This window comes from Haliotis rufescens, unplaced genomic scaffold (genome assembly GCF_023055435.1).
Source record: "Haliotis rufescens isolate VD_foot unplaced genomic scaffold, xgHalRufe1.0.p SCAF_14, whole genome shotgun sequence".
NCBI classification, from domain to species: domain Eukaryota; kingdom Metazoa; phylum Mollusca; class Gastropoda; order Lepetellida; family Haliotidae; genus Haliotis; species Haliotis rufescens.
In genome coordinates, this window is record NW_025963824.1 from 6,840,281 (window position 1) to 6,858,135 (window position 17,855).

Consider the following 17,855-nt stretch of genomic DNA (forward strand, 5'->3'; position numbering starts at 1 on the left):
GTCGGGGATCAAACCCCGGACCTTCCGCTCTCCAAGTGGACGCTCTACCGCTAGACCACTGAGGCAGTCAAAAAAATAAAAAATTAAAAAATTAAAAAATTACAAAGCCCAGGCAGGGTAACAACATGTACCATCTGTAGGTATCACGCAACCTGAGATCGAACCACTGACTCTCCAGGGAGACATTCTAACCAGTAGAACACTGACACAGTCCCTTTGTCATTTTGCACATCAGAAAATCAAAGGTAGCAAGGTTGAAACAGGTGACAATATAAATTGTTCTTTTATTTCTTCAATACAAGTTTCAAAAACATTTGAAAATTGGAACTAGTCATTAGGAGGTTGAATATTTCTGCTGTCAAACTAAGACATAATTTTGACTATTTCGACATAATGGTCTTTCATTTTCTGGGATAAAGTGTAGATTTTATGGCACCCGTGAAGATCCTGGGTGGAATAAGTCTTCAGCAACACTTGCTTGCCGTAAAAGGCGAATTTGCTCGTCTTGAGAGGCAACTAACGGGATCGGGTGGTCAGGCTCGCTGACTTGGTTGATGCATGTCTTGGTATCCCAATTGCATAGATAGATGCTCATGATGTCAATCACTGGATTGTCTGGTCTAGATTTGATTATTTAAAGACCGCCATCACTGGAATATTGCTGTGTGCAGCGATAACAAACAAACAAATCCAACTTACCCTGACAATGCAATCTGCTTCCTGAAAAGCAAGAAAATTGTTGTTGATTAGACAGAGTTACTTCCCTTGGACCCTGCACAAAATCTGTCAAATGTCATGCAACAATTAAAACTAACACAATTTAACAAGTAACAGTTATAGGTTTCTACATGTTACTGATGTTTCATTCTGTCAAAAAGACGACCAAATGAGCGCGTGGATTGTTGCTCACAACGTCAACCACTGGACTATCTGGTCCAGACTGACTGAGGCCTGACAGCTCCTAACACTGCTGATATCAGTTCATTACAGAGAGGACTAGACAGCTCCTAACACTGCTTCAATCAGTTCATTACAGAGAGGACTAGACAGCTCCTAACACTGCTTCTATCAGTTCATTACAGAGAGGACTAGACAGCTCCTAACACTGCTTCTATCATTTCATTACAGATAGGACTAGACAGCTCCTAACACTGCTGCTATCAGTTCATTACAGAGAGGTTTAGACAGCTAACACTGCTGCTATCAGTTCATTACAGATAGGACTAGACAGCTCCTAATACTGCTTCTATCAGTTCATTACAGAGAGGACTAGACAGCTCCTAACACTGCTTCTATCAGTTCATTACAGAGAGGACTAGACAGCTCCTAACACTGCTTCTATCAGTTCATTACAGAGAGGACTAGACAGCTCCTAACACTGCTGCTATCAGTTCATTACAGAGAGGACAAGACAGCTCCTAACACTGCTTCTATCAGTTCATTACAGAGAGGACTAGACAGCTCCTAACACTGCTGCTATCAGTTCATTACAGAGAGGACTAGACAGCTCCTAACACTGCTGATATCAGTTCACTACAGAGAGGACTGGACACCTAACACTGCTGATATCAGTTCACTACAGAGAGGACTGGAGCTAACACTGCTTCTATCAGTTCATTACAGAGAGGACTAGACAGCTAACACTGCTGCTATCAGTTCATTACAGAGAGGACAAGACAGCTCCTAATACTGCTGCTATCAGTTCACTACAGAGATGACTAGACAGCTCCTAATACTGCTTCTATCAGTTCATTACAGAGAGGACTAGACAGCTCCTAATACTGCTTCTATCAGTTCACTACAGAGAGGACTAGACAGCTAACACTGCTGCTATCACTTCACTGCAGAGAGGACTAGACAGCTAACACTGCTGCTATCAGTTCATTACAGAGAGGACTAGACAGCTCCTAACACTGCTGATATCAGTTCATTACAGAGAGGACTAGACAGCTAACACTGCTTCTATCAGTTCACTACAGAGAGGACTAGACAGCTAACACTGCTGATATCAGTTCACTACAGAGAGGACTGGAGCTAACACTGCTTCTATCAGTTCATTACAGAGAGGACTAGACAGCTAACACTGCTGCTATCAGTTCATTACAGAGAGGACAAGACAGCTCCTAATACTGCTTCTATCAGTTCATTACAGAGAGGACTAGACAGCTCCTAATACTGCTTCTATCAGTTCACTACAGAGAGGACTAGACAGCTAACACTGCTGCTATCACTTCACTGCAGAGAGGACTAGACAGCTAACACTGCTGCTATCAGTTCATTACAGAGAGGACTAGACAGCTCCTAACACTGCTGATATCAGTTCATTACAGAGAGGACTAGACAGCTAACACTGCTTCTATCAGTTCACTACAGAGAGGAGTAGACAGCTCCTAACACTGCTGCTATCAGTTCATTACAGAGAGGAGTAGACAGCTCCTAACACTGCTGCTATCAGTTCATTACATAGAGGACTAGACAGCTCCTAACACTGCTGCTATCAGTTCATTACAGAGAGGACAAGACAGCTCCTAACACTGCTTCTATCAGTTCATAACAGAGAGAACTAGACAGCTAACACTGCTCCTATCAGTTCATTACAGAGAGGACTAGACAGCTCCTAACACTGCTGATATCAGTTCACTTCAGAGAGGACTAGACAGCTCCTAACACTGCTGATATCAGTTCACTTCAGAGAGGACTAGACAGCTGTGTTGGGCTACTCACAGGCCGGGGACGGACTGACTGAGCCCGGTGAGTCGGGCCTGTATCTGGGCCTGTAGCTCCGCGGCCCGTCTCGCCTTGTCCATGGCATCAGTCATGAGTCCTGCTGTACCCTGTAGGGGAAGAAATGCACAAACGTATCACACTTCATTCAAAACATTTCATCTCATAAAGACAATAGCCAGGTTATCATTTGTGTCACGTATGTGGCTTTTATCAACAGAACACTTACAAGAGCAGGATTGGGTGGGGAATATGTGGCCTTGATTAACAGAACATTTAGCAGAGCTAGGCTGGTAGGGGCATGTGGCCTTGATCAACAGAACACTTACCAGAGCAGGATTGGGTGGGGAATATGTGGCCTTGATTGACAGAACATTTAGCAGAGCTAGGCTGGTAGGGGCATGTGGCCTTGATCAACAGAACACTTACCAGAGCAGGATTGGGTGGGGAATATGTGGCCTTGATTGACAGAACATTTAGCAGAGCTAGGCTGGTAGGGGCATGTGGCCTTGATCAACAGAACACTTACCAGAGCAGGATTGGGTGGGGAATATGTGGCCTTGATTGACAGAACATTTAGCAGAGCAAGGCTGGTAGGGGCATGTGGCCTTGATCAACAGAACACTTACCAGAGCAGGATTGGGTGGGGAATATGTGGCCTTGATTGACAGAACATTTAGCAGAGCAAGGCTGGTAGGGGCATGTGGCCTTGATTGACAGAACATTTAGCAGAGCAAGGCTGGTAGGGGCATGTGGCCTTGATTGACAGAACATTTAGCAGAGCAAGGCTGGTAGGGGCATGTGGCCTGGATCAACAGAACACTTACCAGGGCAGGGTTGCTTGGGGGCATGGTGGCCTCGGTCAACACAACGCTTACCAGGGCAGGGTTGCTTGGGGGCATGGTGGCATCAACACAACACTTATCAGGGCAGGGTTGGGAGGGGGCATGGTGACATCAACACAAAACTTACCAGGGCAGGGTTGCTTGGGGGCATGGTGACCTGGATCAACACAACACTTACCAGGGCAGGGATGCTTGGGGGCATGGTGGACAGGATCAACACAACACTTAATAGGGCAGGATTGGGAGGGGCATGGTGGCCTGGATCAACACAACACTTACCAGAGCAGGGTTGCTTGGGGGCATGGTGGCATCAACAGAACACTTACCAGGGCAGGGTTGGGAGGGGGCATGGTGACATCAACACAAAACTTACCAGGGCAGGGTTGCTTGGGGGCATGGTGGCCTGGATCTGTGCCTTCCTCTCTTGAATCATCTTCTGGGCATTCATCATCATGTCTTTGATCTGTTTGTGATAGAGAAAATTGAAATTTGACTTCTGTGTGTGTCATGACATTATCATATTGGTAAGGAATCGAGGGTTATTGGCAGGAGTATTGAAAGACAAGTGAGTGAGTGAGTATAATTTTGCGCCGCTTTTAGCAATATTCCAGCAATCCAGCGGGGGACACCAGAAATGGGCAGTCTATGCATGACATCAGACACCAGACTATGCATGACACCAGACTATGCATGACACCAGACACCAGACACCTATCTATGCATGACACCAGACTATGCAAGACACCAGACACCTGCCTCTGCATGACACCAGACACCTATCTATGCATGACACCAGACACCTGCCTCTGCATGACACCAGACACCTATCTATGCATGACACCAGACACCTGTCTATGCAAGACACCAGACACCTGCCTCTGCATGACACCAGACACCTGTCTATGCATGACACCAGACACCTGCCTCTGCATGACACCAGACACCTGTCTATGCATGACACCAGACACCTATCTATGCATGACACCAGACACCTGTCTATGCATGACACCAGACACCTGTCTATGCATGACACCAGACACCTGTCTATGCATGACACCTGCCTATGCATGACACCAGACACCTGCTTCTGCATGACACAAGACACAAGTCTATGCATGACACCTGCCCATGCATGACACCACACACCAGTCTATGCATGACACCAGACACCTGCCTATGCATGACACCAGACACCTGCCTATGCATGACACCAGACACCTGCCTATGCATGACACCAGACACCTGCCTATGCATGACACCAGACACCTGATTCTGCATGACACCAGACACCTGCTTCTGCATGACACCAGACACCAGTCTATGCATGACACCTGCCCATGCATGACACCACACACCAGTCTATGCATGACACCAGACACCTGCCTATGCATGACACCAGACACCTGCCTATGCATGACACCAGACACCTGCCTATGCATGACACCAGACACCTGCCTATGCATGACACCAGACACCTGCTTCTGCATGACACCAGACACCAGTCTATGCATGACACCTGCCCATGCATGACACCACACACCAGTCTATGCATGACACCAGACACCTGCCTATGCATGACACCAGACACCTGTCTACACATGTACCCACTTTATCTGCCGTCAGCTGTCCGGGACTTGGTTGACCTGGGCCAGGAATCACACTTGCTGTGTCATCAGCGAACCGCCGCTTCTTTACTCGCTCTGTGCCTTCCTCCTTCTCATCATCCTGTAACCATAGCAACATGTCAGAGCTCCCTTACCAACACAATCATCAGTGTCCTATCTATATCAGTGTTCCCTGTATATCATCAACCCCAGTCTAGGCAAACTAGTGGTTCACACAACATAGCAGCAATCACCATTGTGAGTTGAGTTATGTTTTATGCTGCTCGGAAAATAGTGTTATTAATGCTATGCCTAATCTTTTTAAACTATTAATATTTTACGTATGCAGAGTCCCGTGAAGATCCGGGGTAAAATAGGTCTTCAGCAACCCATTTTTTCCGTAAGAGGCGACTAACTGGATCAGGTGGTCCTCAATAGGGTGTAAAGAGTTATCAATGCTTCTGACCAGTGAGGATCCGGGGTAGAATAGTTCTTCCGCAACCCATGCTTGCCTTAAAAGGCGACTAACAGGATCGGGTGGTCGGACTTGCTGACTTGGTTCATGCATGTCATCGTATCCCAATTTCATGGATCGACACTGATGATGTCAATCAATGGAATGTCTGGTCCAGACTCGATTATTTACAGATCGCCATCATATAGCTGGACTATTGCTGAACTGGACACATTAGAATACCTCTATCACATGTTTAGTTGCACACTACAACACCGTAACTAACACATTGGGTGACATGTCTTCAAAACAAATAACATGACTACCAAGCGCAATATTTTCTAGGATTTTGTACATCCATGAAGCACTTTTATGTTAATCTTGTGATCTCCAAGCTCATTCCTCCAGAGTGAGTGAGTGAGTGAGTTTGGTTTTACGCCGTTTTTAGCAATATTCCAGCAATATCACGGCGGGGTACACCAGAAATGGGCTTCACATATTGTACCCATGTCGGGAATCGAACCCGGGTCTTCGGCGTGACGAGCGAACGCTTTAACCACTAGGCTACCCGACCGCCCCCATTCCTCCAGCGTACAATTGAGATAGATTGATAACTTTGTCAATTATTACATGCTACTTTTGGGGTAAAAACAACACACACCTCCCTTATTTTCTTTGTGTGTCCTTAACTAATGTAAATTGACATCATTGAGTAGAATGATATGTGTGTGTGTTTGTTGTTTAACGCCGCACTCAGCAATATTCCAACTATATGACGGCAGTCTGTAAATAATCGAATCTGTACCAGACAATCCAGTGATTGACATCATGAGCATCAATCTACGCAATTGGGATATGATGACATGCATCAACCAAGTCTGCGAGCCTGACCACCCGATCCCTTTAGTCGCCTCTTACGACAAGCATAGTCGCCTTTTATGTCAAGCATGGCTTGTTGAAGACCTATTCTATCCCGGATCTTAACCGGTCTTAAGGACAAAGATCACTGGACGGTCCCGTTAGTCGCCTTTTACGGCAAGCATGAGTTGCTTAAGAACTATTCTACCCGGAATCCTCACCAGTCAGAGTGAGTGAGTGAGTATGGTTTTACGCCGCTTTTAGCAATATTCCAGCAATATCACGGCGGGGGACACCAGAAATGGGCTTCACACATTGTACCCATGTCGGGAATCGAACCCGGGTCTTGGCATGACGAGCGAACGCTTTAACCACTAGGCTACCCGACCGCCCCCTCACCGGTCAGAAGCATTGAGAACAGTTTACACCCTATTGAGGACTCAGTGAGACCAAGAAGGTTTTCCATCCTGACCTTTCTCTTCTTGGTGCGGCCATGTTTGGTGCTGGACCTGTACTCTTCCCAGACACTGAACACTTTGTCCACAAACTTGCTGGCTTGACCGGTGTCCAGCATGGCCGTCAGCTTGTCTGGAAACAACATGCACTGTATGAAGACAAACACCATCACGGACAAATACTGCATGAAGACAAATACTGCATGAAGACAAACACCATCACAGACAAATACTGCATGAAGACAAATACTGCATGAAGACAAACACCATCACAGACAAATACTGCATGAAGAGTGAGTGAGTGAGTGAGTTGGGTTAAACGCTGCTTTTAACAGTATTCCAGTTATATCGCGGCGTCAGCTTAATGTGGTAGGAAAGCCCAAAGTGATGCAGGTCTCAGACGTTTATGACTTCGGTGAAACCCACGAGCACGGGTATGGTGCTGACAAACCTAGAAACATAATCAGGGCGAACCGGGATTCGAACCCACAATCATAGGTTTGTGGTGTGCCCAAGGGACGCAACTCTGCACAGCGAATTGCGGCGCCTTAGACGACTGGGCCACCCGTGCCCCCTGTACTGTATGAAGATAACACAATAACAGAAGACTGGACCAGACTCGATTATTTACAGACCGCTGTCATATCGCTGGAATATTGCTGAGTGCAGCGTTAACAAAAAACAAAAAACAAACACACATTGTACCCATGTGGGCAATCGATCTAGGATCTTCGGCACGACCAAAAAATGCTTTAACCACGAGGCTGCCCCATCTCCCTCAAGGTCAAGGACAAAGATTTTGGTTTTTTTGGTTTGTTGTTTAATGCCACACTCAGCATTATTCCAGCTATATGACGGCGGTCTGTAAATAATCGTGTCTGGACCAGACAATCCAGTGATTGAAATCATGGTCATCGATCCACGCAATTGGAATATGATGACACGCATGAACCAAGTCAGCGAGCCTGTCCACCCGATCATGTTAGTCGCCTCTTACGACAAGCATAGTTGTCTTTTACGACAAGCATGACATGCTGAAGACCTATTCCATCCCCAATCTTCACGGGTCTTAAGGACAAAGATCCCTTGACATTCCTGTGTAATTTTGACCACCATATCAACATGTGACATTCACTCACCGACAGTCTTCTTCCTGTCATATCCTCGGTCGATACAGTCCAGAGCAGCCGAAACCAACGTGGGCTCACTGAAACCCAGGAACTTGTGCACAGTCTTGTCCAAGACAGACTTCAGATCATCATACTCTCTTCTCGATAGAGACATCTCTGAAAAAGAAGATGTGGTGTCTTCGAAAAATACAGCTTCACTGGTTCAGTGGACAGTGCTTTACCTGGGCCGTTCTATTACAGCGTCCAAGGGTTGGTTTGTTGTTTAACGCCGCACTCAGCAATATTCCAGCTATATGATGGCGGTCTGTAAATAATCGAGTCTGGACCAGACAATCCAGTGATTGATATCATGAGCATCAATCCACGCAATTGGGATCGATGAGATGCATCAACCAAGTCAGCGAGCCTGACCACCCAATCCCGTTAGTCGCCTTTTACGACAAGCATAGTCACCTTTTACGGCAAGCATGGGTTGCTGAAGACCTATTCTACCCCGGAATCTTCACGGGTCGCCTCGGGAAGATGAATCGGCATAAGACAACTAATTGGTGGTATCAGATGGGAAAAATATCTGAGGTATGCCGGTATGGGTACTGAGTAGGACCCGGGTACCCACAGGACTACCTGGACCCTGGGATAGGCATGTGATATATTGTTTAATGACAAAAACTCACTATAGCTCATACAAGTCGCTAATGTTCGCATGTCTTTCTGACAATGCACACATTCCTTTTGACTTGTTTATGTTTCAGTAAAGATAAAGCTTCAGTCAATTTTAGTGTACGCATAATCTGATCGTTTGATACATGTATCTAAATAGTTTTGGCCAGGGCTGCGATAAACAGAGCTCCAGATAAGCTGCATATCTGCGTAAAATATGCATCAGAAATGCAGAAATACCCAGTAAAATAAAATCCAAGCGTATCAAGTACGCAACGAACGTTACAGATACGCTACAAAAATTAAAACTTGTGTGTATCATTAAAATATTGTGAAGTAACCCTGCGTATTCGATTAGCGAAATAGCAACTTATTTTGAAATGATAAATGGGCATTCCGTCAACCTTGCCAAACTCCACGATGACAGTTACATCATGATCATTTGCCATCACACTTTCTTGTGGAAGTATCGTGGTATTTGTGAGTCCTATAAAGCTCTCTAACCCACATGACACCAGTTTGCAGGGACTAGATGAATAGTGTTGTTAAATATTTAACTTAAATACCCACATGTGTAAAAAAAATAGTGGGTAACAGAAATTTGAATACCCAGATAGAATTACTGATACCCAATGATTTTAAAATGCATGGGTAAAATACCCACAACACCAAAAACTTATCTGGAGCTCTGGGTAAAACAATTCCCAATCAGACATTTTGATCCCAACTCTTCAGACCTAAAGTGGGCACCCAGGTGGGTCGGGTAATAGGGGGTCAGGTACCGGGGTAGTAAAGTCATAACCGCTGAAAATTCACTGACCCAGGCAGAATTTGAAGCAGTCGGAAACATTTCTCATTCAATCACAATAGAGACAATTTCTGCATCTTAGAATTGAGTAGTAACTAAAATATCATAAGTTACATCATATTATAGCTTTAGGGGCCGTTGTCGGCACAGGTACTACAAATATGTACTCCACGTACGTTTCTGTATCCAGAAATGTACCCTAACCAAAAGCAGAATACAGAAAGGTACCGGGTACCCTAAACAGCGGACAAGTTCCTCAACCCGAAAGCAAAACCGGTTCAAGTTATAGTTCTGGTTCGCCTGATGACGACTGCATACTGGATAGTGCTGTGCATCGTGGACTATGTACATACGTCACTGTATTTGCTCACTTTTAATAAAGCACACTGGAAAGCATCTCATACAACAGTATGACAGTTCCGATCCATTTATGGAAAGGAAACAGTGAGTGAAAAGTATACAATGCGTACTGTCATGTTGAATTTTAGTGCGGTTTGGCATCCAGGATATGTGGTATACGTAAGCATTCAAGGAACCGGTAAGGGGCATTGCGCAATAAAGGCTGAGGCGAAATGGACTCATTCTAGGGAACTAATATGGATTTTGGCTAGGGTACATTTCTGTGAACAGAAACGTACCTGGGGTACATATCTGTATTGCCTGATCAGACGACACTTTCAGCCATATTAAAAGCCGATCTGCGTGTCAACAATACATTTAGGGGTTTTACACTTCGATTGACGTATTTATACGCCTGTTTGTGGTTTTCCTGGGCCGGTAAACAACACAACAACTCTCTCATCTTTGCTTTAACGGAAATGTTCCACTGTTGCATTAAATACAAGTTAACTCAGTCATTTCACAAGCATCACTTTTGTGTTTACAGTAAATTCGGGCAATGAGGCATGTCTGAATATCCTGTGGCCATTGTCTTGCGTCAATTGCAGAACATATTGACCACAATTACAACTTGATGTGAAGTTGCATCATCGTAAAAGCCAAAAGATTACTGCAAGTTTCAATTTTTGGAAATTTTAGTCAAACATGGCAAATCAGATACGCACATTTGCCTCTTCGGTTTTGAATTGATACTGAGCCGAAACCATTGGAAATTGCTTTGATAACCAGACATTAGATGATTATATTCAGACATAGTCGTCAATACAGCCAGAGTGGAGTACCTCTATTGAAAACACAGTTCTTGAGCACGTGAAAATTCGCAAAATCGACGAACAAAATGGCGTGTGTTGGTTGTGTATGTAACGGTACATTTGATTGGCTAGCGGTACAAGAACTAACCAATAGCTGTTGATTTTACAATGAACACACCAAGGGAAATAATTCTCAATTCCAGTGACCACCAAACGGGTTTCACTGTAGGTACACGCCGCAAACTTAGCGCATTTAGTTTATGTAGACAGGAGCCCAGTGACCGTGAAGTCAGCACATCCAGTTCGTAGCCAGGTTCAAACAACAGTGATTTTAAAAAAACAATAATAGACATTTTAAAAGTAAATATTGATGTAATATCTTCTACTGATTTTAAATATTTTTTAAATAATTCAATGGGTTTTTTACTTCTGACATTGCAAGGATTTGATCCACAAAGCGTGAATTACAATCTCATCAAAATCAGTTCTAAGTTCTCGCTGCCGCTAAACATTTTAAAGTCGAGTGAGGAACTGAAGCGGTTCATTTTTCGGAAATAATCTGGACCAGACAATCCTAAAACTCTTCTATTTAGATATCGCCGCAGACCCGGGTTCGATTCCCGACATGGGTACAATGTGTGAAGCCCATTTCTGGTGTCCCCCGCCGTGATATTGCTGGAATATTGCTAAAAGCGGCGTAAAACCAAACTCACTCACTCACTATTTAGATATATATGTAACAACAACTGAGAAATAACATAATGCATGTCCTAATACAATCTCATAAAAATAAAGCGGTAGCGAGAACTTAGATTTATTTTAATGAGATTGGATCTCATCGCGTATTGAACTTGATATCATTAACTCAACTGAATTTAACAGTTTGAACAACGCAATGAAATGTAATCGAAACAGTTTTCTTTCAATTCATGTTTTTAGATTTTGTTGCTGTAAATGTTAGTTATTTTTTATTCCGATTTGTTTGTCACCACTTCGAACAGACATATTTTGACCACTTTATGAAGACATATCCGCGCTTTCCTTTTTTTTAACACCTTTTGCCTCAGGAGTATGACTAATTTGAAGAGAGGTGAAATTGGGTTTAACGTCGCGTCCAAGATTATTGCACTTATATAGCGACGTGCATGTACGTGTGTGTGTTTGTGTGGCTGCTTGTACTAGTCCGGACTGATGCCGATTTATAGTGCCATCTCACTTAGATACCATGCCGCAGTTTAACATGACTACACCACTCAAACACAGTATACAGACTCTGAGCCTACCAGTCCTTGATTTAGCCCCTTAATGCCGAGCGCCAGACAGGGTAACAACAAGTACCATCTTTTAACGTTTTTTGGTATGACGCGGTCGGGGATCGTACCCCGGACCTTCCGCTCTCCGGGCGGATGCTCTACAACTAGACCACGGAGGTGGTCGACAAATCTACAACATACGCAAAGATGGGATTCTAACCCGCAAACACAGGTTTCTGACATAACCAGTACACTCAGAACAGCAGACTCAAGACATCCTCACAATAATTTATTGATTGACGGACGCATTACCAGTAGACCACGGAGGCGGTCATGAATAATTTGAAGAAGGACTCTTTGGTATTACATCGTAGAATAGGTCTTCAGCAACCCATGATTGCCCTAAATAGCGAAGTACTATTGTTGTCTTAAGAGGCGACTAACGGGATCGGGTGGTCAGGCTCGCTGACTTTGTTGATGCATGTCATCGATCCCAATTGCGGAAATCGAAGCTGGAATATTGCTGAGTGCGGCGTTAAACATCAAACCAAACCAATAGGTAGTATCCGAACTTTTCAGCCATCCCTCGTACCGTTGGTTTTTACCGAAAAGGAGAGACCCATGAAGATCCGGGTACAGATCGAATAGGTCTTCAGCAACCCATACATGCCGTAAGAGGCATTGACGGATCCAGAGGAGGGGATGGTCCAGGGGGTCTGGACCCTCCCTTTTGAAAACCAAAAGTAGAATGTTGTAGGCAGTGAAATTATCTGAGAGAGGATTTTGATATTTTAGACTGCTCCCTTTTTTAACTTCTGGATATCTATATAGAGGGTTAGAATAGGTCTTCAGCAGCCCATGCTTGCCATAAAAGGTGACTATGCTTGTCGTAAGAGGCGACTAACGGGATCGGGTGGTCAGACCTGCTGACTTGGTTGATGCATGTCATCGTCATCCCAATTGTAGAGCGATGGTTATGATGTCAATCACTGGATTGTCTGGTCCAGACTCGATTATGTACAGACTGACATTATACAGCTGGATTATTGCTAAGTGCGGCGTTAAACAACAAACTAACCACTCAATTTGCAAAGAGGCGTTAACATGCACGGCAATACGACAATGTCACTCCATCACAGGTCTCTTGCCGTAAAAGGTGACTGTGCTTGTCGTAAAAGGCGACTAACGGGATCGGGTGGTCTGGCTAGCTGTCTTGGTTGATGCATGTCATCGATCCCAATTGCGTGGATTGATGCTCATAATATCAATCACTTGATTGTCTGGTCCAGGCTGGATTATTTACAGACCGACGTCATATAGCTGGAATATTGCTGAGTGCGGCGTTAAACAACAAACCAACCAACCAACCAACCATCCCAGGTCTACAAGAGAGGATTACGCTGGAGGTGGATAACGGTGGTCACACCATGTGACGAGCTTGAGTGAACGTCCCCGCTATAGCGCGGATCGTTGTTCGTGTTGCCAGCCAACTATGTATCTGGGGAGGCATTCAGAAATAATGAAAAATTAGCAAGATGCTTCTAAACGTGAAACTGTGATGGGGATAAACTTCCACACTTGTAGGCGTTAACTGTATGTTTATAACAGGGATGCTGTCCATCAGATCAGATGAGAAGTTTCGTACAAGAGCCCTTATCATTGTTTTACTATCTATAACTCCTTTGTCCTATATATATATATATGGACAAAGGAGTTTTGACAAGCACGAGTATCTGGACTCTGTTTGTGTGAGTGTGTGTGTGGAGAGAGAGAAACAGAGAGAGGGTGGGGGGGGAGAGAGAGAGAGAGAGAGAGAGAGAGAGAGAGAGAGAGAAATTACAAAAGGCCAAAGAAGAGCTGTATATATATAAAGATATTTACCGTATTCGACGTAATAAGCGCCCCGCTCTAATAAGCGCCCACGGCGATATTTGCTAATATATTGGCTAGTGAACAATCCCAATTAGCACCCCTTCCAATTGATCAATGTACACAAGACATATTTATTCCTGTATAATACCCACTCGTGTTATATGCACCCTCAATTATGGGCAATTACATTTTGGAAAATATATCTGTCGTGTATAATATACACAGACTTTTCTTTTGTATCATGACAGGCTGTCAGCACAAGCCACGAAATTTACGATCTTTCAGCTCTGGTTTTTTTTTCAACAAAATTATATTCTAATAAGAGCCCCCTGTTTCTAATTTTGAGAGTGCCCTGTAGATATCGCTGCAATGAAATTGCATCACAATGCTTTGAAGACCATTGTGACGACATTGTTACAATGACGTCACAATCAAATGATGTCATTAATGAATCTGCTACTGAAGCTGTTAACAGTACTTTTTACACTAAGACATTGCGTATTACTGTCTACAAGCTGAATGAGTTGGAAGAATGATGTTGGATGATAAATAAAATCTCACTCTCGTGTCTTTTGATATCAAAGATATCAACACTCGTTGATCAAAGTGGAAAAAACTCTTCGTCAAGCCTCGCAGTGTTTCCATTTTTGTTAAATATTCATGCATAACTGACGCGGGTATGATCTGACGTTTACAAAAAAAATTGTGAGGTTCTTAACTTTAGCTTGGGTGCACATGTCTACATGATACAATCAGAGAACACGGTTGAAATCCGCCGTATCTCGGAGAGGCTGAATCTTGTCGCGTGCGTGTTGACATTCAGTATGTACACACGGCCTTAACCATTAAACCCGCAAGGACAACCGGGTCTATTTCTGACGGAAGGAAACCACGGTACTTTGGTAGCGACATACAATGAATAATGTACCCCGACTCCAACAAATACTTGTCGGCACGTCATTTCCCCATCTAGATCACGTGATACACCTACGTTAAAATTGCCGCGTGTGCATAGTGTCTATTTCAGAAGCACGGGATCTTGATTTCATAAAATAGGTTGTCCTGTGTAGGTCTAATGTTGGACATTACTTAAGAGGCTTTCGGAAATGGGGGTTTTTTTTCGATCTAAAAGTCAAGCAATAATTTTATTTACAAAAGTATTATAAAATGCTTCGAATCGCAGAAGCTTCGTTGAAACAGTTAGACTTGTATCTGAAAAAATGGCATCGAGTCGGCTGCACTAGTTATGTTCCAGCTACCCGTGAAGATCCGGGTTAGAATAGGTCTTCAGCAACCCATGCTTGCCGTAAAAGGCGACTATGCTTGCCGTAAAAGGCGACTATGCTTGTCGAAAAAGGCGACCAAGGGATCGGGTGGTCAGGCTCGCTGACTTGGTTGATGCATGTCATCGATCCAAATTACGTGGATCGATGCTCATGATATCAATCATTTGATTGTGTGGTCCAGACTCGATTATTTACAGACCGCCGTCATATAGCTGGAATATTGCTGAGTGCGTCGTTAAACAACCATCAAACAAACAAATGATGCTTGTCATCGTATCCAACTGCGTAGGTCGATGCTCATGATGTCAGTCACTGGATTGTCTGGTCCAGACTCGGTTATTTACAGACCGCCGTCATATGTAGCTGGAATATTGTTGATTGCGGCAAAATATTCCAGCTATATGACAGTGGCCTGCGACTAATCTAGCATGCAACAGACAATCCAGTGGTTGATATTGTAACGACGATCCACGCCGCCTGGGCACGTGACCCGTGAAGATTCCGGGGTAGTGTAGGTCTTCAGCAACCCATGCTTGCCGTAAAAGGTGACTATGCTTGTCGTAAAAGGCGACTAACAGGATCGGGTGGTCGGGCTCGCTGACTTGGTTGATGCATGTCATCGATCCCAATTGCGTGGATCGATGCTCATGATATTAATCACTGGATTGTCTGGTCCAGACTCGATTATTTACAGACCGCCGTCATATAGCTGGAATATTGTTGAGTGCGGCGTTAAACAACAAACAAACCAAACCGTCTGGGCACGGTGACACGCAATTAACCAAGTCCCGGGTTTGACCATCCGATCCGCTTATTCGCATGCTACGATCCCACGCGGTCCGTGTGTTTCTCATACAGAATGCGGATATGACTGAACACACTTTCTCTGTGAATGCATTTTGTGCTTAATTGTCACAGTCATACACACCACTTAATAATGCACGTGGTTGCATGTGGTCGTGTGCACAGCGCACAGGTAAAAAATCAGGTGAGATGATATTGCATCACAATGCTTTACAGACCATTGTGACGTCATTGTTCATTTGGTATTTCACGGCAAATCTCACAATTTTCACGTCGATTATCTGTAATACCGATTGTCATTTATCATCCAAAACTGGCTCCCACAGGAGATATCGCTTGGATTAGATCAAGCGATACAGTAGATATCGCCGCAATGAAATTACATCACAATGCTTTGCAGACCATTGTGACGTCACCGGTTACCATGACGTCACAATCAAATGACATCACTAATGGCTCTGCTACCGAAGCTGTTAGCAGTACTTTTTTACACTGAAAATACTGCTAATTACTGTCTACAAATTGAAAGGTTGGAAGAATGTTGTTGGATGATAAATAAAATCTCACCCTCGTGTCTTTTGATATCAAATATATCAACACTCGTTGATAAAAGTGGCAAAAATCCTCGGCAAGCCTCGGATGTTTTTCCACTTTTATCAACTCGTGTTGATATATTTGACACTCGGGTGAGATTCTCTATATCTCTACCACTATTGGTGCGATCGTGTGGCTATTTCGTTTATCTGCGTTGTTTGTTGTTTGACGCCGCACTCAAACAATATTCCAACTATATGACGGGGGTCTGTAAATAAGCGAGTCTGGACCAGACAATCAAGTGATTGACATCACGAGCATCGATCAATTAGGATACGATGACATGCATCAACTAAGTCAGCGAGCCTGACAACCCGATCCCGTTAGTCGCCTCTAACGTCAAGCATGGTCACTTTTTACGGCAAGCATGGGTCGCTGAAGGCCTATTCTACCCCGGATCTTCACGGGACCTGCAGACCTATTCTGACCCTCTCTATAGATATGTAGTCACATTGTTACACATTCTTAGCATGTAATTCCATGTTTAGTCCTGTGACATGACCGTGGAATTATATATACATACAGTAAACCACGGTTATAACGAACACGCTTATAACGAACTGACGGATATAACGAACTTACTTTTTTGGTCCCGACTATTTGCTGTAATTATGCTGTATATATGCTTATAACGAACTACGGTTATAACGAACTAAAATTAGTAGCCCCCTTGAGTTCGTTATAACCGTACTTTACTGTATATTCATTTTTTAACTAAAAGCCTAGGCAAGGCTAGATGAAAAAAAAACAAGCCTAGTTCTGTCGAGGAGGTTGGCTTAATTCCTTCCTCTTTTGAAAAATATAAATTACAATTATTTTAAAGAAATGTTTTCATAGACTAAGTGTGAGTCTACTCCACGCTGTGCTGTGTATTATTGCCTTCTAAAATAAGCATAAGGTCAGCAAGTCATAGAACAGGCGGCAGCCATGCTAAAATATAATAATCTATTTATAGCGTCGCGTCATCCTGGTAACGGAAGGGTCGGATCTATTAATAGCACGGATCATAACCACATTCGCTGTCATGGCGGTGATAAACACCTCCATCTATGACGAGTTCTGACATAAGCGTCTTAGAACACAATGTATTCACTTCAAGCGACTGTGTAGCAATGTAAAGCATATCTGTCCGTGTAGTGAACACCACCAATACCGTATTTCTTCTCTTAGATGAATCTACTTCGTCCTCTATTTTTACGTACATATTAAAAAAATGTGGTAATTCAAAATCAGGCATCTATTTTTAGACCCTATGCCTATGCTTCAATTTTAGACTTTGAAACACGGGCTTAATATCATCCCGGATTTAAAAACAGATCAACTCGCAGTTTTCACTATTTTTTTAAATAGATCATTT

The 17,855-nt window shown here is 43.7% G+C and overlaps 1 protein-coding gene across 1 annotated transcript in view; it reads right to left on the reverse strand.

The window, feature by feature from the left end:
* The window catches only part of LOC124112894 (U4/U6 small nuclear ribonucleoprotein Prp3-like), a 30,998-nt gene extending 20,166 nt beyond the window's left edge, over positions 1 to 10,832 (reverse strand). Inside the window, exons 1-7 of the mRNA XM_046473070.2 lie at positions 10,720 to 10,832; positions 8,080 to 8,226; positions 6,958 to 7,073; positions 5,178 to 5,294; positions 3,943 to 4,032; positions 2,725 to 2,834; positions 700 to 720 (exon numbers count right to left, since the gene is read on the reverse strand). Of these exons, the coding sequence (XP_046329026.1) occupies positions 700 to 720; positions 2,725 to 2,834; positions 3,943 to 4,032; positions 5,178 to 5,294; positions 6,958 to 7,073; positions 8,080 to 8,224 (599 nt within the window). The 5' untranslated portion in view covers positions 8,225 to 8,226; positions 10,720 to 10,832. The remainder of the gene's footprint in view (positions 1 to 699; positions 721 to 2,724; positions 2,835 to 3,942; positions 4,033 to 5,177; positions 5,295 to 6,957; positions 7,074 to 8,079; positions 8,227 to 10,719) is intronic.
* Positions 10,833 to 17,855: the final 7,023 nt, after the last annotated feature.